This window comes from Nicotiana attenuata, unplaced genomic scaffold, assembly GCF_001879085.1.
Source record: "Nicotiana attenuata strain UT unplaced genomic scaffold, NIATTr2, whole genome shotgun sequence".
In the NCBI taxonomy this organism is placed as follows: domain Eukaryota; kingdom Viridiplantae; phylum Streptophyta; class Magnoliopsida; order Solanales; family Solanaceae; genus Nicotiana; species Nicotiana attenuata.
This window is the reverse complement of record NW_017673301.1, coordinates 7834-32492: the sequence shown is the minus strand read 5'-3', so window position 1 is coordinate 32492 and position 24659 is coordinate 7834. Positions and strand designations below refer to the sequence as shown.

Sequence of the window (24659 nt, the reverse complement as noted above, 5' to 3'; positions counted from 1 at the left end):
AAGAACAGAATGAAAACAAACATTGAACTAAAAATAAAAATCAAAACAGAATTAAACAAAAATCAAATCAAGAAGAAACTTACTGATTTTATTCTTCAAGGAGTTCAATTCGAATTGAGCCCCCAAATAATATTATATGTTTGTTCTTGGTAAGAACAAACATATAATGTTATTTAGGAATTCATATCGACACTTGGTAGTCTTTTAAAAAATTCCAACAGTTTTCCAAAACCCTAGATCTAAAATTCGTAAGGTTTGAGTTGGATTTAGGGGAAAATAATTTGGGGTTTAGGCAGAGGAGGGTTAAGAGAGTATGGGGTGCGAATTTTGAGAATTTTGGAGGAGTTAGGGTCTTGGGCCGGAATTTTGATTCAATATTCGAGAAGTTTGGGCGTGTTTTGAGAGAAATTAAGGCCATGCATGGACTGGGGAGACGAAGACGGAGCTATGGTGTTAATTTGGTATCGTTTGGAGGTGGCGCCGCCGTGGGCGGCGGAGGCGGCGTCCACAAATTTGGATATTCGAATACTTTGACAGAGATTTGGGGACAACAAAGGTCGGATTCGTGCTGAAGATGACGAGGGGGTGTTATGGTGTAAGTTTGGACGAGATTGGAGACCGGCCGCTGCCGTGAGGCGATTTCTGGCGGCGGTTTAAGGCGGTGGACGGTGAGGCTGTCTCTGGAGAGGGTAGGGTGAGAGAGACGACTTGGGGGTAGGGGGTAGGCTTCCGACATTAATATATCAAATTGACCCCAGTTCCTGACCGTAGGATCAAGAATCCTCGACGGCCAGGATTAATTTTTAACAAAACGGCGTCGTTTTCTTAAAGCGGGATCCGGACCGGGTTTCCTGAAAGGGACTGGGCCAATTTCGAACGGGTTTGGGGAGGGGTTTTGGGCTAGAATTAAAATGGCCCAAACAATTTATCAGCCTATTAATTGTTAAAATCCCCTTTTAATTTCTTTATTTGTTTTCTTCTTTTCTTCCTTTTTTTTATTCAATTTTTAGATTTTATTAAGTACAAAAATAAAAATAGACAAGATCTGATTTAACTCTAAATTAAAACTAATTAATTCTCAAAAATTAAATAAATCGTAGTTTAAAAAGAAAACTTAAAGAAAAATCAAAACTAAAAGTAAAACAATGCAAAGGGACTATTTTGTTATTTTCTCTTATTTTTTGTGATGTTAATCAACTAATAAAAAATGTTAAAATGAGGTTCTAATTGCAAGTATGCTATTTTTTGTATTTTTCATGAGTTGTATCAATTAAAAATGCACAAAAATGCACACAATCACAAATCATGCAATTAATTCCCTAAAATTCAAATAATAAAAAAAATCCTAATTTTAATGAATTCTATAGGAGTAATTTAAGCGAGGCAAAAATCACGTGCTCATAGTTATCGGTTTGCCCGATAAGATAAAACAACTAAAATAGTTTCGCTAAAACAGTTTTATAAGATTTTAATAACTGTTTTGCTAAAACTCTTTTTAGAACTGTTCTATTTCACAAGAATTTAAATTTACTACAACATCCAATAAAATAAACACTAACCAAAGTTTCTATCTTTCATTCTTCAACCCAAAAAATATAAACAAAAATCCTAATATCAGTTAGTGACGAAAAAACAGAATATCAGTCATATTTTCACTTCGACACTTTCTTCTTTGTTCAAACGACTAGCAATAACTCTTATTACATTGATATCTACTTTTTTACGCTAGTACAGAATTATGTATATAGATTAAAAAGTTTATTAGTTATGAAATACAAATTTTATAACAACTGACACACGATAACTTTGTAACATCTCAACAATTAAAGCACACGACAAATCTCACTTCAGCTTTCAAACAAACTAAGAAAAATCCAGAGCTAGAATGCTTTCAAACAAACTAAGAAAAAGATGAATATGAAGCAACTAAAAACTTACACGAAGAATCAAGATGAAGTTGAAGAATGCGGCTGAGAAATGCGACTGAAGAATGAAAAAGATGCGACTGAAGAATCTGATGGATCTGAGAAATGAAGTGAAGATGCGAGTGAAGAGTGAAAGAAAGAAGCTGAGAAATGCGACTGACGCCGGCCTGAGTCTTGACAGGCTGACTGGTGAGGGTATGCTGTGACTGACGTCGGCCTGAGTCTTGACGGGCTGACTGGTGAGGGCGTGAGGCGGAGAAACTAATAAAGAATAGGAAAATCAAAGAGTGAACTATGAAGTATGAATTATGAAACCCTAGTATGTATATACTTAAGGGTAAACCAGCAAATTAGTTAATCCTTATTGGGTTATCGGTTTTACCCAATAACAGAATTGCCAAACCGATAACCCAATAATTTTTTTTTAACCCGCTACCGAACCGTTAACCCAATAACCCGATACCGATAACCCAATAAATAATTAACGGTTTGGGTTATCGGTTTTACCCGATATATGCCCACCCCTAGGTTCTGTTGTTGCTCAAAAAAACTTTTTCATTTCGGCCAAACACCTCAATTTTCCGGTAAGAACTTTTTGTTAAAAAAAAAAAAGTAGTTTTGGTATCCCAAAAACTTGGCCAATCAGACTCTAAACACCTTAACTTTAATTTTTTTTTTTTTTTTTGGTAAAAAAGAAGCTTCGCCAAATACATAACGAGTAACCAACGATGTGAATATTAAGCCGCGTAATTAAGGCAATTAAGACAACAATTATGATTCGATGATTACAACAAAATACATAGGAGACAATTTTGAACAATGTGAATAGGACAAGTGGACCAACCCAAACACAAATATTTGGGTTTTTGCCTTTTGGTAGGTGAGGTCTTTGGTTGTCGTTAACCATGATCTCAGCACAACTCTAATCAAATCTTCAATTTTTTTTCTCCATTTTCATTTTTATTTTCACGTGTAATAATTAGTCGCCAATTGTCATCACAGTAAAACCTTAACGAAGCTTCCGACAAGAATACGACAACCAACGGACTTATGCCTTAAGGGGAGAGGGAGCAATGAACATTTCCTAATTCTTATCAATTTTCAGATCTCCCTCTCCTAAACCCTTACATTTTTTCCGGCCGATCTATGTATATATTAATATATATGTAAAATAGATTTAGAAAGATCTATATATAGTAATTGATTGTAGCAACTCGAAATCCATTGACTCTTAAATCTTCAATTACTAGCTTGAGTTGTTCGCTGGTAGCCTGGTCCAATGTGATTTTTCCAGTTTTGTCTTTTCTAAGGTGAGAATTGAGCTTTTGTTCGTGTCTATTTGGCGGGAATTATATTTATCTTCATATTAGATTTTGAATTTTTTGTATCGCTGGAATATGCTCTTTTTTATTTTAACAGGTCTTTATCGTGATACTGTTTTGGAATTGTGCATTTGACCTTGTATATGCTGAAGAAGAAAGTAAAGGATAGAACTAAAAAGAAGAGGGAAAGAGGAGGATGACGATTTCGGACAATAGCAGAGGGTTAATTCTGGCAATATCATCAAGTTTGTTTATTGGAACAAGTTTTATACTGAAGAAGAAAGGTCTTAAGCGTGCTGCAGCAGCTGGCACTCGAGCAGGTTTGCAAAAAATTCTTAATTTTTAGTATGTTGATTTGAATTATTAGAGTAAATGGTTTGTGAGGGTTATAGCAGACTCCAACTTGTTTGGTACTGAGGCGTAGTTGTTGTTGTTTTGGCCTGAATTATAGTCTGCATATTACAAATCTCAGTATTTGACTTTTCGTTTTTATGAGAAATTGAAGCTTTTTTCTTCTAACTTATAGAGTTCACAATGTAAATTGTTCGGAGTTAAGAGAGTTTTGTGGCAACAAAATCTATGTCTAGGGAATATAGTTGTGTGTATTCACTGTAGAGAAGGAACTGTATGAGGTTATTTTTGGTTGTGCTACTTCCATGATTATTAGTGTGATCTCTAATATATCCTATACCGTCTTTGAAATAGTGGGTTGCTCCTCTTTGCCCGTGGATGTACACTGAATCACGTTTAGTATTGTGTTAATAGCTTGTTAAGAAATATTAAATCTTTTTGGAACTTTGATCTTAACCATCTGGTATCTAGTCGAGGTTCTCAGCTTCAGCTGTACTAGTCAATTTGATGAAAAGGTTTATGTTGAGATGGATTGCCAATTTCAAATTGTGGCATCTTAAGGTCTGCCCAGGAGTTGATAGACATTCCTATTGAAGATACAGTTACAGTGAATTTGAAATGAATGACTTTGAGAGTAGTTAAGGAAATTTCTCCATGGAGATCAAGATAGTTTGATGAGTTAGGAAGCTATTGTTGACATACAAAAATTATTCGATGAAGCCTTTAAAGAGGTTTGGCCTGAAGATGCTAAACCTGTGAATACTCCTCTTGCTGCACATTTCAGACTCCCAACTGCTTAGTCACGAGCAAGATGAAGAAGAAAGATATATGTGGTGCGGGTTTCCTACTCCAATAACGTTTTGTACTATGTATGCAATGGTCATATGGAAACTTAACAAAATGTTAGTATGTAAAGTTATGGTTTGTCCAGGTAAAATGCATTCACAGGCTGTATCACTATGAAGTGGATTCTTAGATATTTGTCTGGAAGTTTAATATATGTTTGGAGATGGGGAGAAATAATAATATTTTGGTTGGTTTCATGGACTCTGACTATGCCAGAGAATTTGATAGAGAAGACCATTCACAGGATATATTTTGTATTGGCGGTTGTGTTGTTAGCTGGAAGGCACTCTAACAACATTATCTACTATGGGGCTAAATACATGGATATTGCAAAATCAGTTAAAGAAGTATTGTGGTTAAAGGGTTTGTTTGACGAGCATAATCTATGTCAGATGTGATTACTATTTATTGTGATAGTCAACATGTTATGTGCTTTACTAAAGGCCAGATGTATCACGAGAGGAAGAAACATTAGTGCGAAATAACACTTCATTCGAGAGCCTATTGCTGAGAGGAAAGTATCTATTCATAAGATCAATACCAGAGACAATCTTTTTTGACATATTAACAATACTTACCCCAATTACTAAGTTCGAGCACTGCCTAAACTTGATCAGTGTTTATGGTGGATGACTCAGCCTATAAAGGCTTGTATTGAGGTACTAGAACAAGTATTCATTGTTAGAAATTCAAGAAAATCCGGGGATTTATTAATTAATTTGGTGGTCCAAATTATACCTACTATATTGAGAATTGCCCTTTTCTTTTACTCGCGAGAAAATGCTACAATCTCCTATAACGTAGCACTCATTCCTTGTAACTTGATAGCATGTACGATGTAGATCTCTCAAAGGTAGTAAGTTATTTTGTGGGAGATACTTGTGTTGAAGATCCACTTTTGAGAAATTCAGTGTTCATGAATTTATGAGGTTACATCTTTATAGACATACTTGCAGGACGATTAGAGTAATCACCTAGCTTTGTACTGTCTTTTGTGTACTATCTGAGATAGTGGATTGCTTCTCTTTCCCGATGGATGGAGGTCTAGTTGATCGAACTATGTAAAATCTGTGTCTTCTACTTATCTGAAGAAAACCTTGCGTCTTCTTTACTGTATTTTCTTTGTCATCTTAGTTATCATCATCCTAGAGGGTACGTTTTGTCAGATTACGTCTCGGTGCAACGATCTCTATCGGTATCTACTTCAGTTTGCCATTGACTTAACTAGTAAAATGAAACAGAAGGTTAGCCTTTAAAAATTGTGACTTGGATTTCTGATATTTTTCTTACCATCTCTCACTTTCTCTGCGTGTCGTATGCATCTAAAGTGCTCATTTCTCTGTTTAGTTGAGCTGCTTCAGTTGTAACTTAATTTTCTATCTGCTCAAGTCTGTTATTTTACTCCAGTTAGTTGTCAAAATTGGCTTGTTCAATACCAAGCTAAATTTGTAGAAGCAAACACAACTACGTAGAGTTAATTCTTTCTTGGGCTCTCAATAATTCGATTCTGTTCCAAAACAGACAAGTTAACAGCTTTTGCCGCCATCCAGCTCACAGAAAGCTCCTTGGTCCAAAAGATGAATTTTATTAATGGCTATGGAAATAGTACAAACATTCAACAAAACATTATTACCGGACCTTCAAATGATATGTTCAAAGAAGACATGGTAGTTATTCTATTGACAGATACTCAATACTACGAGATTGTATATCTTTAATTGAGTGCGTTTGAGTATAGAAAAGTCAAAAATATAAAGTACTTTATAGTCTCCTACTTAATTTCTACATAATTATTGTTGAAATTTCTTCTGTTCTCTTGATATTTCAACTCTCTTGATTTTTCAAATTAAAACTGCAAAAGTTAGTTACTTTCAGTTGTTCTGAAGTCTTTTAGTGCCATATTGTCCTTGTTTAATTTCCCATTTTCATGACCAGAAACTAATTAATATCTGTATAGTGTATACACAATCTTTTGTCCTTATCACAGACTGTGTCAACTCCAGTTCACTCACTTAAACAGTTGAAATATTTATTGCAGGAGTTGGAGGCTATACTTATTTGCTTGAACCACTTTGGTGGGCAGGCATGATAACAAGTGAGTAGAGCATAAGTTGTCTCCATACCTTAACCCTCATTTGGGAAAAGGAATACATCGGCATTGTGTGGTTTGGATTTCGATGAAAATGTCTTATTTGGATTTGCAGTGATCACTGGAGAGGTGGCCAATTTTGTGGCTTATATTTATGCTCCAGCAGTTCTGGTGACCCCTCTTGGTGTTTTGAGTATAATTATCAGGTATAATTTTGAAGTTTATGAACTGTTTGTGAGCTCTAATAATGAATCATTAGTGGTGTTTGCAAAACTGACATTGGTGAATCTGAACAGTGCTATTTTGGCGCACTTTATGTTGAAAGAACGATTGCAAAAGTTAGGTGTACTAGGATGCATTTCATGCATCGTAGGCTCGGTGGTTATTGTTATCCATGCACCTCAGGAGCATATGCCATCTTCTTTACAAGAAATCTGGATTTTGGCAACGCAACCAGGTTTGAATTTTGTCTTTAACATATATGTTTTTCTGTTTATCATGCCATAGGTTAGAAAAACCTCATCGCACTTGTAGAAGTGATTACTAATTCCTCCTTATTGCTTCTGTCTGCAGCGTTTTTGATTTATGTAGCTGCAACATTATCTATGGTGCTTGCCTTGATTTTGCATTTTGAGCCTCACTATGGGCAGACAAATATACTGGTTTATTTGGGAATCTGTTCCTTAATGGGTTCATTCACGGTAATTGTCTTCTTCTAAGCTACTATTCCTGCTGCAATGTGGACACCAAACTGTTTCTGGATACGATGCTTTTTGCACATATCAACAGTTTGCTAGCTTGTCCAGAGATTGGTTACTGTAGTGTTTTCATGGTCTTTTGCAGATTGTCAGCATAAAGGCTATTGGAATTGCTATAAAACTTACTTTGGAAGGAATTAGTCAAGTTGCCTGTCCTCAAACATGGTTTTTTCTTACTGTCGCAGTGATATGCGTCATCACACAGCTGAATTACCTTAACAAGGTAAACTTTATCTATAGAGCGGAATGGATACAGGGGATTCAAGAAGCTGGCCCCAACTAATTTGTGATTGATTCATACTTAATTGATGTATTTTCGTCAACCTAGCAAAGCTTTGTCCATATATGCGAGTAGTTTAGATCGTGCATCTATGTGCATATCTGGTATCATTCATTTAGATTTAGATATTAACATAGTTATTCGGCTTTATGCTCTCCTTTTATTGGTGCTAGTTATTGCATAGGGTGTCTTGGTATTCATCATAAAGATAAATCATAAACTTGATAGTGAGAATTGATCCCAACTATGCTAGAATTTTTTCCAAAATTGCAGAACTTTGTTTAACTAATAATTAAGCTAAGTAAATTATTTTGATGAACCTCTTAGATGCTAGTGAATAGTTTAATGTGCAACCTGAGCAGTCCTCCAGAAATGCCCGTTCTCATCTGAAGTTGAGAGGCAGGTTATCACTGTTCAGTTCCTTTAGTCACTTTTTTTTCTTCTTTTGAATGCTTGATAATTGAGCAGCACAATACTGATATCTCAAACAAGTAGTACTGTTTTTTATCTAGCAAAATGAATTTTTTGCTAATATTCTAGTTTGTTGACGATAATTTTCCTAATTAGATGAATCAGAGATACATAGCAATAACCTTTGTAGTGCTGCTGGACGACTAGAAGAATAGTTAATTTGAAGTACGTACTATTAACACAAGATGCCTAATTTTATTTTGGAGTTTACAAATTTGTATGATTGTTATGGGTATGATTATCTTTGGATTGTTTAAAAGCATCTCTGAGATATATACATCATTTGTTAGGCACTGGATACATTCAACACCGCAATTGTTTCTCCGATATATTATGTAATGTTCACCACCATGACCATCATCGCAAGTGCAATAATGTTCAAGGTATTCTGTCAATTGAAGCTCTTCTTCTTTATGGTCCTCTATGAATATGATACAGGGTATTATGAATCTTTTCATCTGCATTGTCATATCGCTTTCCAGGACTGGGCAGGGCAAAATGTCAGCGACATAGTGTCCGAGATATGTGGATTTATAACAGTACTTTCAGGAACAATCATGCTCCATGTTACTAGAGAACAGGAACCAGTTACCGCGCCAGGTATGGATAAAACTTAAAGTTTTCTAGAGGTATTTACCAATCTATAGAAGCTTTAAGCCTCGCATCTTGATATATTTACATTCTAGAAAATGTGCTACCTATTATCTACACCAAGGATGGCATTGGATGTTTCCGTTGCACTTATTTAAAAATATCCTCTTGAACATGTTTTAGACAAGACACATAGCGGGGTTAACTGTGATGTTATGTTACCATAGTGGAAGTTGAAAGTTCAATATGAATTTTTAGTTTCTAGTTATGCAATTCCAGAAGCTACTACTCAAAAAAGTCCAAAATGGAGGCCTTAATATCTCTTTTCTGCTGGTGCTAGTATTTTTCTACTTTCACATTGTAGTTAATATTACATTTGGTTTATACAGGAACCATAACATGGTGTGACGGGGAACGTATAAAGGCAATGGAGGATGGGCATTACATCCTGTTGCATGATTCAGAATACTTAGACTCGTATAGCGCCTTAGCAAAGGATTCGAGAAGTTGATTGCAGAACTGGACGTTCTATCCACAGCTGATATTTGATTTGTGCATTGACGGAATGAGCAATACTTGCTTAAGCTCATTGATCTTGAGCTTTACAACTGCCGAGCAATTTTTTCCTATGTGCATAATACTGGGAAAAGCTAGAGAGCGAGGCCACCTCGTATCTGAAACTAGGTTTGGATTTTCCGAAGATTTTTTGACCAACATGGGGGGTTACATTTGAGCATGGTTTTCTTGCAAATCTCTTATCGCAGTCGGGGTTTGTATATATATGGCTTCTTTTATGTTGTAACATATTATTATTCATTAATTTATCATAATGAGATATAGCCTATCACATGATGGGAAAAAATGACAACAACAATTATGCCTCAGTCTCTAATTACTTTGTCGTTGTTACTGCCTGTTTATTGCTTAATTTTCACTTCTCTTTAAGCCGAAGGTCTTCCGGAAACAACTTCTCTAACGTCATAAGGTAGGGGTAGGTCTGCGTACACTTTACCTTCCCCAGACCCCACTTATAAGATTTCATTGGGTTTATTGTTGTTGTAATTCTCTTTTTCGCTGTTTCCTTATTTAAAATCGAATTGGCAAAAGTTCGTTATGTTTTTCTAAGCCAAAATAAACTTAAAAAGAAAACTAATTAAACTACGTACTTATGTACCGACTATGGACACTACATACCACTTTTTCAACTCCACCACTAGGGGTATACAAACTGAATCGGAAAATCATACCAAATCGAAAAGTCAAACTAAACCGATTAGAAAACTCGATGAGGATTGATTTGATTTGGTTTGTTATTGAGTAAAAAAATCCCGAACCAAACCGACATATAAATATATATATTTTTTATATATACTTTTAAGACTTTATATAGAATTTTTTTTGTAAAATGTCTAGAAATATTTGGGATTCTCTGTAATATTTAATAGAAAACGGAAGTGCTCCATTTTTATTAATTTTATATAATGTGTTGTATGATCACTTTCTTATCAAGTGTTATTGAAATGCGTCAATCTCTTTGTTTTTTCATATTGATATGTCAAGATTTATTATATTCTTATATCTTTTTCGAATTTGAAGTGGTATTTCGAAATTGAAATTAAATAGCACATACATTATTTAGGTATCATATTGATTTTTATGTTTAATTATTGAATTCGGTTAACTTTGAAAGCGTACATCAACGAAAATTTTTTGTCAGACAACCAAAAAAAATAACTATTGTATGTTACTAAGAAAATTCTCCGATAAGAATATTTTAATAGATCATATGTTTGTCAATTTTTTTTAATTTTTATTAAACATATATTTACTTATAGAAAATTTAACAAGTAAGATTGGCATATTATTCATGTAAGAAAAAATCCAAAAAATCCGATGAAACTGAACCAATCCGAACCGATATAAATAGTTTGGTTTGGTTTTGATAAAAATCGGACCAACTAGGTCCATGTACACCCCCTATCCACCACTATCATAATTTATTAAATAATCTGTAAGATTGAGGTGAGTTTAAATGGAGCGAAATTTTTTTATTATCTAGTTATTTTTCACTCACCCCGTTTCAATTTATGTGAACCTATTTGACTGGGCACGGAGTATAAGAAAAAGAGAACACTTTTTAACTTGTAGTATAAAATGAGGCACATATATTTTGTCCGGAGTGCGGGTAGCTCCACAGACTCATGCCCCAGTGGTTCAGCCAGCTGCGGCAGCTCAGCCAGGTATTACAGCTCAGGTCGGTGATGGAGCGGCCATGTCTTCGGATGCTTTGTGGAGACTTGATCGGTTCTCCAAGCTCTTCACCACCACTTTCAGCGGTGCTTCATCAGAGGATCCCCAGGATTTTCTATTCAGTTGTCATGAGATTTTCAGGACTATGGGTATAGTGGAGACCAACGGGGTCGATTTTTGCACCTTCAGGCTTGCAGGGTCCGCCAAGACTTGGTGGAGAGATTTTTGCCAGCCAGGCCAGAGGCTGAGTCTTCCAATGCAGTTATTACAGGTACTATTCTGGTCTGTGACAGGGATGCTTCAGTGCTATTTGACCCTGGGTCTACGTATTCATATGTGTCGTCTTATTTTGCTCTGATACCAACTTGTCACGACCCGGATTTTCCACCATCGGGAGCCGTGATGGCGCCTACTAGTGGGAGCTAGGCAAGCCAACTCTTACTTATCTCTTCATTTTCTATCATTATTTATCAAATTCCTAGACCTAAAACATGTAATTTAGGGTGTAAATTAAGGGTTTTGGGTAGAGTTAGGTTTTTGGGAATTTTGGGTGATTCAACCTCAATTTGGGGTCGGATCTTGAAACAAATTATATATTTGAACTCGTGAGGTTATGGGTGATTGGAATTTGGTCCGAGCCTCGAGTTTGGACCATGTGGGCCCGGTGTCGGATTTTGCTATTTTTGGAAGAATGGCAGGAAATTCATTTCTAGGCTATGGGATTATGTTGTTGAGCCTCATTTGATATTATTGAATTAATTATGATTAAATATCATTGTTTCGGAGTCGAATTCTAGAGGGAAGGCGGTGTTAGAGGCTTGATTGCTATTTTCGGACCGAGGTAAGTGTTTGATCTAACTTTGGCTTGAGGGAATAGGATTAGGGTGTTGTTTGCTAATTGTTAAATGTTGAGTACGGTGTATAGGCATGGTGACGAGTATCTATACACCGGTGTCTAGCATGACCGTGGGTCCTTGTTTGTACTTATTCTGATGTTGTTATGACTCTTCCATGTTAATTGATAAATCCTAAGTAACGCGAAGAGTATGAGAATTGATTGTGAATTGTAAAGTCTTTGGAGCGTTGGCTCGAACATTAAAAAGAATATTGAATAAGAAATGAAAGAAATGGGAAGAAATATGATTAATCCCTTGCCGGGATGGTTTGAGTATATTGATTTTTCTCCCTTGCCGGAATGTGAAGGTTATTGTTGTAGCTCCCTTGCCGGGAATTAGCTGTTTACTTGTATTTTTCCCTTGCCGGGACGTTTCTTATTATCTGTCTATCCCCTCGCCCCGTTTGGTTGTGATTGTTGTTTGGGTGAGGAAGAGTGATAAAGCACGAAGGATCATTCCGTGCCATGTTTTGATTATATTTGCACGAAGGGTCATTCCGTGCCATGTTTTGACTATATTTGCACGAAGGGTCATTCCGTGCCATGTTATGAGAGTTATGTGAGGAAAAACACGAAGGGTGATGCCGTGCACTTTATTTGATTGCTTTTGGTGAGGATGAGAGTAAAAGCACGAAGGTGATGCCGTGCAACTGTTGTTTTCCTGCTTTCTTAATTATTGTGGTGCCCTGTTTCTTACTTAAGTTGATGATTTCCATATCCGGATTGTACTCCCCCATAGTATGTTTCCCTCCCCTTTTAACTGTTTAGTTTCGGTATTTCTTTCCTTTTATTGCATATATATATATATTGAACTACACAGGTTGATTTGGTAGTCCTGTCTAGCCTCGTCACTACTTCGCCGGGGTTAGGCCAGGCACTTACCAGCACATGGGGTCGGTTGTGCTGATTCTACACTCTGCGCTCTTTTTGCGTAGATACAGGTTTCGGACAGCATCAGCAGTGGTAGTGTGAGTGTTCGCATTCCGACCATCGAGACACCGAGGTAGCCTTGCAGGCGTCCGCAGGACCCGACGTCTCCTCTATCTTTATTTTCATTCTGTTATCTCATGTATTCGAGACAAACAGTTTTATATTTCTTCCAAACGGTTGTGTTTAGTATTCTTAGAAGTTCGTGAGTATTGTGACACCAGTTCTTGGGTAGTGAATTATGTGTGGATTTCTGTACCGCATCTAGTAACATTTACTAAGTCTTCCGCTAAATTAATTTATTCCGTTGTAATCATATTATTATTGCTAAATGTTTTAAAAAAATGGAAAGATAAGTAAGAGTTGGCTTGCCTAGCTCCCACTAGTAGGCGCCATCACGACCCCGATGGTGGAAAATCCGGGTCGTGACATTTTGTGTTGCTATAAATCATTGCATAAAGGTAAATTGCTTTCAAATAAGGAAATGGGTTATTCTTTTTGATACAAAATAAAAAGGAAATAAATTCACATATATTAAAACGGATGGAGTATTTACTAGACGAGTGAGTGGCCTATGCCTGACATAGTTTATAGGAAAATTTTCGTTCCTATACCATATAGGAAACTATATTACCAAATATGTTAATAGTTTGCATATTACCCTTCATGCTAATAGTATTTCTACAAAATATAGACCATGCATTAAATAAGGAATCATTGTAGCTGTAGGCTTCCTTATTTAGGCGCTAAAATTGGGGGATTAAATATTCTTCCAGATCTTCCAAACGCAAATCACACACATTAATCTCCTTCGTCAGTTTCGTTTCAAATTTAGTGTCTCTACATCAAACGCAATTATTCTTCTACAATTCAAAAACGAATTGATTATTCTTCTACAATTCACAAATCAAAAACGACTAAATCTTCCACAGTTCTTCTACATCAAACGCAATTATGTCCAAATTTCAGTAATACAAAGCAAAGGAAAAGAGAGCAGTGATTCCACCATTGACAACCATTTAAAAGCTTGAAAGCTTTGAATTCAAATTTGGGTTTTCAAAAATCATTATTTGTTTGGATTGGGTGTTGTTGAAAATAACTGGGAATATGGTTTGGAGTTTATATCTCAATTTTGAGGGATTTTGGTGAAGACTAGACATGGTTTTGGCTGAATTTCAGATTGAAATTCGAAGAAGAAGAAGAAAACGTATTGCAGAAATTGTAGAAAAATTGTAGAACAATTGTAGACTGTTGTTTATTTATTTTTCTTTTATTCATTTACTTATTGTATGAAAGTTGAACAACATTGTATAAATATTGTATTTAAGTGGATGATTTAGTACTGTTTTGGACAAAAATATGTATAAAAAATGTGAAACATACATTTCAGGGGAAGCATGTTGAGTCCAAATATGTACCCAGTTTGTAGATATTTTGTAGATAAATCGTAGATTATTTGTATTCTGATTGTAGATGCTTTATTTTCTGTTTTCACAAATAAAAAAACGACTAAAACTTCTACAAATCTTCTGAAAAAACGCAATTATGTCAAAAATCCCAATTATGCTACAATTGAATGGGAATTGGGATATTAAAATTCAATGTACCCAGTTTGTAGATATTTTGTAGATAAATTGTAGATTATTTGTATTCTGATTGTAGATGCTTTGTTTTCTGTTTTCACAAATAAAAAACGACTAAAACTTCTACAAATCTTCTGCAAAAAGCGCAATTATGTCGAAAATCCCAATTATGCTACAATTGAATGGGAATTGGGATATTAAAATTCAATATACCCAGTTTGTAGATATTTTATCGATAAATTGTAGATTATTTGTATTCTGATTGTAGATGCTTTATTTTCTGTTTTCATAAATCAAAAATGACTAAAACTTCTACAAATCTTCTGCAAAAAACGCAATTATGTCGAAAATTCCGATTATGCTACAATTCTGTGATTCTCCTATATGCTCTTGTTACTCCTTACGAAACTGCTATGCTAAATATGGAATCCAAAAAAATATGATGAAGGGATAGATCTTCTTAAGAAATTTTGTAGATAATTTGTAGAAACATTGAACCTATTCTACAAATTCACCCCTCTTTAAATACAATACAACCATACTTTCTTAAATTTAAAGTTTTAGCAATATATATAACTTAAAAAACATCTTCTCCTCTGCACAAGTTAGCTCCAAAACAGACGAAGTGGAATAACAAGCTCCCATCAAAACTTTTAACACAAAAATACAAAGCTCAAAAATAAATAAACAACAGTCTATGATTTTTCTACAATTTTTGCAATATACGTCTTCTTCTTCTTCTTCTTCTTCGAATTTCAATATGAAATTCAGCCAAAACCAAGTCTAATCTTCACCAAAACCCCTCAAAATTGAGATATAAACTTCAAACCATATTCCCAATTATTTACAACAACACCCACTCCAAACAAATAAGGATTTTTGAAAACCCAAATTTGAATTCAAAGCTTCAAAGCTTTTTAATGGCTGTCAATGGTGGAATTGCTGCTCTCTTTTCCTTTCCTCTTATTTTACTGAAGGAACCCGAAATCATAACCATCAAAAGTTATTATTGCTGTGTATGAAACTTTGAAGATTTAACTTCAATTTTGACTGGTTGTAGAAGAAAAAACCTTGATTTTGGACGTTAATGGTAGAGGGTTTCAATTGTTTTTCTGGATTTAGCAGAGGGTTTCAATTATTTTTCTGGTTTTTCTGGTTTCTGGGTGTGTGGTGATACGTGGGTGAGGGTGTGGAGTTGGGAGAGAGAAACGTGGGGGGATGATGATTTGGAGGAATATACGGTACCATAAATTTAGGAGTGATATAAGGTACGATTAATGTACAGTTAAAATATCTTATGGTATAGAATTGGTAATTAGGTACACTAAATGTAATTATACCAAACCTTAAACATTTAGGGTAATATAGTTTCCTATATGGCATAGGAATGTAAAAATTCCTAGTTTATATCCAAAAGACGTAGTGCAAGCGGCGAGGTATATGAAAAATAAGAATTGATATAAATAATAACGTGTTTGAAGTTAATGCATATTCATAGCATGTTCTTGGGACAGGTACTGAACACGGACATTAACAACTTCACTTTGTCAAACATGTTGTTATCAAGCACCAACTAATAACTGTTGGAAAAATATTGGTGATTATGGAGAATAAACGAATTAGCTTGAGGCGTGTCAAGGATACTGTCCTTAAGGATATTTCGCCTACACAGTAATAAATAAAACTAGGTGTATCCCCCAGGATTCAACAAGCTCCTCTAGTATAACTAGGAGCAGAAACAACAAAAATAAATCAAAGAAAACCCAGCACAAAAGAAGGGGAAGAAAAGTTTTTATTTTTTCACACTCTTGAAAGTAAAAAGAACTTGGGTATAAAAAAGAACCTCTTTCTTAGTTCGATTTATCATAAAGTCAAGATTAGCTATGCTTGTTCTTTTTAATGAATGAATTGACCTTTTTTGGGTTCGGGAATTAGTTAAGTTTGTATTTAAGCAAGTTTCCTATAGGCAATCATATTAAATAGGGGCTGAACAATAAAATAGCATTATTTTTTCATAGTTTTTAGTATGTCAGAACAGTTTGAGGTTCTAAGTTTTGAAATTGGCATATAGTTTTAGAATGGTAAATTTAGAACCTAACATATTTTAAATAAAATAAATTTATTGTGGCTCTGTATTGCATTTGGTTACCTTTATATTGTTAGTAGAATAAGCAATAAACTGCAGTGCTTAAAGTCTACTAAAGTACTTTGCTGTTTGCTTTTTTTGAACTATTTGAAAAGCAGATATCCCGCTGTAATAAGTCTGTGAAGAAATATTTTCCAACCAAAAGAACAAACGTGCATGTATAGAAGATACAAACTCTGAAAAGAAACTAAAGCGACGTGATGCATATGGAAAGATATCAGCTGATGAAAAAGCAGCAATGTTATTACAACGACGCATCAAAAAAATGGAGCTAAAAAAGTGCAATGGTTGCATTAAATCAGTTATTGATTGTCCAACTGAAAGAATAAAGTGTCCACGTGACAAAATATTGTCAAAACAGACTGCTCTTACTATAAGAGAGTCTTCTTCTGGTAATTCCAAAGGTTGGATGTCAAATTGCTTCTTCTTTGCTTCTGTTACTTTGCTTGAATATTCACTTAGTGTTAAATGTGTTCCATATTTTGTGCTGTAAGCACCAACCATGAAACTGCTATTTTATCAGCTCCTCCTGATAAAGGAAAAGACGCCGGTCCCTCATTCTGTGTATTTGCAAGAGGTAAGGCTACAACATATACCTTTAACTTTGTTACTTCATCACCTCATAGGCGTGCATTTAAATTAATGAAATTGACGGACCAGGAACAACATCTGGTACATCTAAGGGACAACAAAATGCCTCCATTAAAGTTGTTACCAACAAAGGTTAGTCTTAATCGTTCGACTAACATTACTCATTATTTGAATTTTTGATCACTTTGTCAAAACAAAGTGCACTTACTATAAGACAGTCTTCTTCTGCTAGTGTCAAAGGTTGGAATGACATAATGGGTTTTTAATATTTCTGTTACTTTACCTGAGTACTAACTTAATATTGAATGTATTTCATATTCAATGCAATAGGTGGCAGCTATGAAGTTAGTAGTTTATCAAGTTCGTTTAATAAAGAAAAAAGTATCTCCAATCCATTCTGTGTATTTGAAAGAGGTAAAACTACAACCTCCAGCTTTATCTTTGTTACCACGTCATAACTTAGGCTTACATCTAAATTATAAGAATTTTTGTTTCAGGATCAACATCTGAAACATGTAAGAGTCAACAAGATGTCTTCCCTGAAGCGTTTTCAAACAAAGGTTAGCATTACTTTTGTGTTAAAGTAACATTATACAATAGTACAATTTATCTCAATGTTTACTTTTATCAATTCTCATAATATGAATATTCACTTACTCTGAAATGTGTTTCATATTTTATGCAGTAGGCACCAACTATGAAATTCCTACTTTATCAGCTATTTTTGATAAAGCAAAGAACGCCGGACACTCATTTCGTGTGTTTGAAAGAGGTAAGGTTACAACCTCTACCTTTAGCTTCGTTACTTCATCATGCCATAGCCGTACATCTAAATTAAATAAATTGAAACACTAGGATCAACATCCGGTATATCTAAGGAACAACAAAATGCCTCCACTGAAGTTGTTACCAACAAAGGTTAGTCTTACTTTTACGTTCTGCTAACATTACTCATTATTGGAAATTTTGGCTACTCTTTATTTTTAACAATATTTATAACATACAGGTTATAGATTGAACAGAATAGTCTATATGAAAAATAATGAAAACAGCTTAGATTATGCACGTTTAAGAGCCGTTCAAAATTGTAAATTTTGCAACGCAAAAAGGTTTCAGTATGAACCACCTGGATTTTGTTGTGGCAGTGGGTCAGTAAAGTTAGTTTTATATCAGCTACCTAATGAATTATCAGATATGTACACAGGCAATAGTGAAGAATCTAAGCACTTCCGAACGTATATTAGAACATACAATAATATGTTCGCGTTTACCTCACTTGGTGTAACCAATGATAAAGATTTAGCAAGGAGATATCATGGTATATATACATTTCGAGTTCAAGGACAAATGTATCATTTTATACCTGATTTACTTCCCTCTGATAAAAAAGTTAAGAATCTGCAGTTATACTTCTACGATAACGAAAATGAACTTGCTAATAGAATGGCATGTTCGATGAATATCAACGAATCAATTGTCAAGAGACTTATGAATGTTCTAGCAGTTAATCCATACTCCATCTTTCTGAAATCCCTGGCAAACGTTCCGAAACTATCTGATTCTTATATCGCACTTAAATGTGATCCATGTCTAGATCAACGTGTATATAATTTACCTACTGCAACAGAGGTAGCTGGAATATGGGTTCAAGATAATTCTGCTGATATTGTTTCTACGCCACATATACGAATATATACCCATAGTAATAAGACGCAATCCGTGAATTACTATTACGGATGTTATGATCCTTTGCAATACCCACTATTATTTCCTTATGGTCAAAACGGCTGGCATTGTGGTATTAAAAAAATTGCACGGACAAATCAACGTTATTGCGAACATGAAGAATTACCAAGTGTGAAGAACATGTGTTCCATCGATGGATTTCTTGACATGGAAGATCAGGTTCTGAAAAAAGGAAAACGAAAAAGAGAGACGGTTTCTTGCCGTGAGTATTATTGTTACAAATTGCAGATAAGAGAGAATGACAAGAACGAAGTATTACATTGCGGAAGATTATTTCAACAATTCATAGTAGATGTGTTCATAAAGCTAGAAACACAAAGACTAGATTTTTATTTTTTTTAATCAAGATTTGTTTCGGATAGATATGCTACAAGGAATTATTGATTTTCTAAGACTTGGTGAAACTGAAGCTTCCAAAATTGGGAAAAAAACATTCCTTCCTGTTACTTTCATAGGAGGGCCGAGAGATATGCGTCGGCGGTATATGGATGCTATCGCATTAGTCCAGCGTTTTGGAAAACCTGATCTTTTTATAACTATGACATGTAATCCATCTTGGCCAGAAATAAAACAACACTTGTTATCAACTGACGAAACTCAAAATAGACCTGATTTAGTATCACGAGTATTCAGGGCAAAAGTAGAGGAATTGAAAGCAGATATTTTGAAAAGAAATTTTTTTGGAAAAGTTGCTGCTTTTATGTATACTATAGAATTTCAAAAACGTGGTCTCCCACATGCTCATTTTCTGATCATACTTAGTGATGAATATAAATTATTAACACCTGAATCTTATGATAAGTTTGTCTGTGCTGAATTACCTAATGCTGATACCGAAAAGCATCTTTATTCCCGTGTGCTTCAACATATGATGCATGGACCATGTGGTGACTTAAATCCCACAAATTCATGTATGGGAAAAAAGGGCCTCTGCAAATTCAACTATCCGAAAGATTTTGCTGAGCAAACATCTAAAGGAAAAAATTCATATCCAATTTATAAGAGACGAAATACAGGAAAACTTGTACATATAAGAGAACAATATTTAGACAATTCATGGGTTGTCCCGTACAACCCTTATTTGCTTTGTAAGTTTGATTGTCATATCAATGTTGAGGTTTGTTCGGATATTAAAGTTGTGAAATATATTTACAAATACATTTGTAAAGGACATGATAAAATTGTTTTTTCTGTACATGGCAACGAAGAAATAGATGAAATCAAAGAATATCGATCTGCTAGATGGGTAACACCCCCAGAAGCAGCATGGCGTTTGTTTGGTTTTCCTATTAGTGAAATGACTCCGAGTGTTTATCATCTTCAGTTACATTTAGAAGGGCAACAATTTGTTTCTTTTAAAAGTACTGAAAGCGTGAATAGAATATTAAATAATCCGATGATTAGAAAAACAATGTTAACTGAATTTTTTACTATGAATAGCAATGATGAACATTCTAAAGATATGCAATTACTATATAAGGAATTTCCAGAACACTTCGTATGGTCTCCAGGATATAAAATGTGGACACGTCGACAAAAACGTAATGTAATTGGACGTGTTGTGACATGTCATCCAACAGAAGGGGAAAGATATTATCTTAGGTTACTATTGATGAATGTAAGAGGACCAAAATCATATGAAGATCTTCGCACCGTTAATGGTGTACCTTGTAGTACATTTAGAGAATCTGCAGAAAAAAGAGGACTACTATACTGTAGTAATAGTTTGATTGAATGTATGTCAGAGGCGGTAGGCTATCAGATGCCATATAGTTTGAGACGTTTATTTGCAACATTGTTAGTATATTGCAGCCCTACGAATCCAAAAGAATTATGGGAAATGTTTGAGGATTCAATGTCCGAAGACTTTAAGCGTTTCTCGAATATCATGATGCAAAGTGTTCGACATAACGTCTTAAGCCATATCAACGATATCTTATATTCTATGGGCCATGACATAAATGAGTATAAGCTTGTTCCAGAAAATATTAGACCTTCTGTGACTGCAAAGGATGCAAAAGATGTTCATTTTGAGAAAACATAATTGTTAGTGAAGAAGACTTGTTGTTACCAACGAGATTGATGCCGAACAATGGCGATCATGTAACACAATAATTGATAGAATATCTTCTAAGCAATCAGGAGCTTTTTTCATTGATGGTCCCGGCGGAACAGGTAAAACTTTGTTATATCGTGCATTATTAGCAACTATCAGGTCTCAAGGATTTATAGCTTTAGCAACTGCAACTTCTGGTGTAGCAGCTTCCGTCCTTCCAGGGGGACGGACTGTTCACTCACGTTTCAAAATGCCAATAGACATAGATGATAACTTCTGCTGCAATATTAGTAAACAAAGTTCACTTGCAACCTTGATTCGAGATGCAAAACTAATTGTATAGGATGAAGCATCGATGGCAAAAAAAAATATAATTGAAGCTCTTGATGCACTTCTTAAAGATATTATGGATGTGAATACATTATTCGGAGGTAAAGTAAATGTATTTGGAGGTGACTTTAGGCAGACTCTTCCAGTTGTTCGCAACGGCAAAAAAGAAGATTTTATTCATGAAAGCTTGTTATATTCTAATGTTTGGAATAAACTTGAGAAACTGCATCTATCTGAAAATATGCGCGCAAGAACAGATCCATCTTTTTGTGAATATTTACTTAGGATTGGAAATGGAAAAGAACCAACAAACTGTGAAAACAAAATTGAGATTCCTGATTCTTTTGTTATTCCTTTTACTACAGAAGAAGAATCTTTAGATGTATTATTTAATATAACATATCCCAATTTACATGCATTTTCCCCTAAGTCATCTATGTTTACTTCTCGTGTTATTTTAACAACGAGGAATGATTTTGTGAATGAGATAAATAATATGTTAATCACTAAATTCCCAGAAAGGGTTACAACATTTGTTGCAATTGATGAAACTATTGAACCGAATGATCAAAGTCAATTTGAAGATTTCCTACATAGTTTAGATCCTCCTGGTCTACCTCCTTATAAGTTAACTTTAAAGGAAAATTGTCCAGTTATATTGTTACGAAATTTGAATCCCTGTGAAGGTTTATGCAACGGTACTCGATTAACATGTTGTGACTTTAGAACACACGTCATAAGTGCTAAAATTGAAAGCGGTGACTTCAAAAATACACATGTGTTTATACCGAGAATACCATTGTTAGCATCACAAGACGAGAAAATACCTGTTCAGTTTAAGAGAACACAATTTCCTTTAAGATTATGCTTTGCTATGACGATAAATAAAGCTCAAGGTCAAACATTAGATTTTGTTGGAATCTATTTACGCGAACCTGTTTTTTCACACGGCCAACTTTATGTTGCTTTATCCAGAGCCAAAAGCTCAAAATGTGTCAAAGTATTGATTCGTCCACCTACAACAAACGGTAATGACCATTCGACACATAATATAGTATATGATGAAATTATTCAAAAAGCCTTCTCGTCAGTAACCTACTGATGACTTTGATTTTGTTAACTTCGTGGAACTGTTCTTTTGGATTCTTTGCTCCTACTGAAAAGTAATGGATTCAATAAAGGACACCCTGGTGTTGCAATTGGAAATTTTTTTTTTAACTCCGCCTGTGTTGTAGTATAACTACAACACAGCCGGTTCCAAGCCCGGACAAAGGAGGAGGGTTTTTCAGTTTATTGCAAGTTAGATCCTTCACTACTATATTTTCATTTGTAGGTGTGTCAAAGAGATCCTATAACGTGAAATGCTTCCACGTGTTGGTACTAAAAAATTCTACGACACTAACCAAGTTATAATAGAGTACTTCTATTTTCCAGCTTAGATATTGTTTCAATTCTTGATTTTGTATTGGATATTTCAACGATCTGATTAATTCTACTATTCAAAATTATCCAACTGCTTGGAGAATTTCTAGATCATCTTTAACCTCATTATTCTTTTCCTTCAACTATTATGATACATACTAATAATTAACATCATATATATATGTGTATTTGAAGGAAACTAAGTTATTCAGTTTATAACGAATTACATCTTTCACTGCTGTATTTTTATTTGTTGATTCGATTCTACTCTTTCTGATTTTATTCTTCTTTGTTAAAAATTAGTTCTTTTCAATCAGTGCTGTCACGACCCCAACCCCGGTCGTGATGGCGCCCAACACACTGCTAGGCAAGCCCGACCATTTACACAACCTTGACCAAATGACCTAGGTGGATAAATGAATATTCACAAGTAAAAACAAGCAATTTAAATGCGGAACCTCTGAAATAATTTCTAACATTCAAAAATCCCAAGATAAAATACTAAATAGCCCACAGATCTGGTGTCACGAACATGAGCCTCTAAAATCGGAATATTCACCTATCACAAGTCTGTCTAGGAAAGAAAAAAAAATACGAATAATAGGATAAAATGGATGGGAGAGATCAAGGCTGCGAACGCCATGCAGCTACCTCGATACTCCCGGATAAATGCTGCTCCGCTAAACAAGTCCTCACTCACCCTGTGGTGTACCTGAAACTGCACACAAGGTGCAGGGAGTATTGTGAGTACTTCCAACCCAGAAAGTAATAAACATAAATAAGGGTTGAGAGTAAGAAACTCTTGNATAAGTGATGCTCCGCTAAACAAGTCCTCACTCACCCTGTGGTGTACCTGAATCTGCACACAAGGTGCAGGGAGTATTGTGAGTACTTCCAACCCAGAAAGTAATAAACATAAATAAGGGTTGAGAGTAAGAAATCCTGGACAGGCACAAAGTAAGCTATAATTACAGCAACTCAATCTAAATAATATCAACTCAATAAACTAATGAAAAACAATATAGAATATCACAGCAGATAAATAAGTAAATGACAATCAAGTATGCAATGCAACACATAAACTGGTACCTCCAGTACCCCGCTGCGGCCGTGCAGCCCGTTCCATTTATTTAACGTCGACGACGCTCACTGGGGGTGTGCAGACTCCGGGAGGGGCCCCTTACGGCCCAAGCGCAATAATAAGCCATCTCGTGGCATCAAACAGGCCCTTGGCCTCATATCAATGTTATTATAATACTGCTGCGGCGTGCAGCCCGATCCCATACTCAGTCCAAAAATCACACAATAGTATAAGAATATTCAGCCCAAACTTCATTTAAAAATATTAACTTAATTTCTAATTTAAGAAAATGGCTGAGGTTTCAAACACCGTATTAAATACCAGGACTGAGTTTGATATTTATAAATATGGTAAGAAACCATTAAAATAATCCTTGAAGGATGCAAGTAGTTGGCACGAAGCCCAATTATGACAATTAATCCATTTTTATAAGGATATTACAAATCTACAATCAAATAGGTATCACTTTTATTTAGCGGGACGGACCAAGTCACAATCCCTGACGGTGCTCTACCCCACGCCCGTTATCCGGCGTGCAAGTCACCTAACATAGCACTACGTTGTGCAAATTCGGGGTTTCAAACCCTCAACACAGCATTTACATTTATTACTAACCTCAAGCCGGCCAAAGTCCTAGCTTGCTATGCCCTTGCCTTTCGAATTCACCTCTTCGCGCGTCGAATCTGACCAAAACCACAATGAATACGTCACAATATGCTAAGGGAATATAACCCAATCGAAAAGGCTCGAAAAACATTGAAAATCACGAAGTTGGCAAAACCCGAGCCCCGGGCCCACTTCTCGAAAAATTATAAATTTTACATCACCGGATTCCTTATCTCGCCGCGAGTCTATACATATAAAGAACACCAAAATCGGAGTCCAAATGACCCCTCAAATTCCCATTTTTGTTCTCTTAGGTTTCAAGCCCTAAACCACCATTTTTGACCTTAAATCCTTGAGTTTTCAGTCTAATTTCATGTGTTTGCACCATAAAAT

At 35.2% G+C, this 24659-nt stretch overlaps 3 protein-coding genes across 3 annotated transcripts; all 3 read left to right on the top strand.

Annotated features, from left to right (window-relative positions):
- Positions 1-2837: 2837 nt before the first annotated feature.
- On the top strand, positions 2838-9517 carry LOC109215992 (probable magnesium transporter NIPA6). Its single transcript, XM_019380115.1, has 10 exons — positions 2838-3235; positions 3345-3567; positions 6483-6539; positions 6649-6739; positions 6830-6990; positions 7107-7234; positions 7377-7514; positions 8333-8425; positions 8525-8642; positions 9023-9517. Exons 2-10 carry the CDS (start codon positions 3444-3446, stop codon positions 9142-9144), a joined length of 1032 nt encoding a protein of 343 aa, XP_019235660.1. The 5' UTR covers positions 2838-3235; positions 3345-3443; the 3' UTR covers positions 9145-9517.
- A 7674-nt stretch (positions 9518-17191) lies between these two features.
- On the top strand, positions 17192-21170 carry LOC109215991. Its single transcript, XM_019380114.1, has 7 exons — positions 17192-17439; positions 17523-17585; positions 17711-17797; positions 17881-17943; positions 18230-18973; positions 19134-20794; positions 20907-21170. The coding sequence occupies exons 1-7, from the start codon at positions 17331-17333 to the stop codon at positions 21168-21170; spliced, it is 2991 nt and encodes a 996-aa protein (XP_019235659.1). The 5' UTR covers positions 17192-17330.
- A 12-nt stretch (positions 21171-21182) lies between these two features.
- Positions 21183-22185, top strand: LOC109215990 (ATP-dependent DNA helicase PIF1-like; the record flags this gene model as incomplete). Its single annotated transcript, XM_019380113.1, has 1 exon — positions 21183-22185. A coding segment is annotated over exon 1 (1003 nt), but the record flags the coding sequence as incomplete, so codon positions are not given.
- Between the last annotated feature and the right edge of the window lie 2474 nt (positions 22186-24659).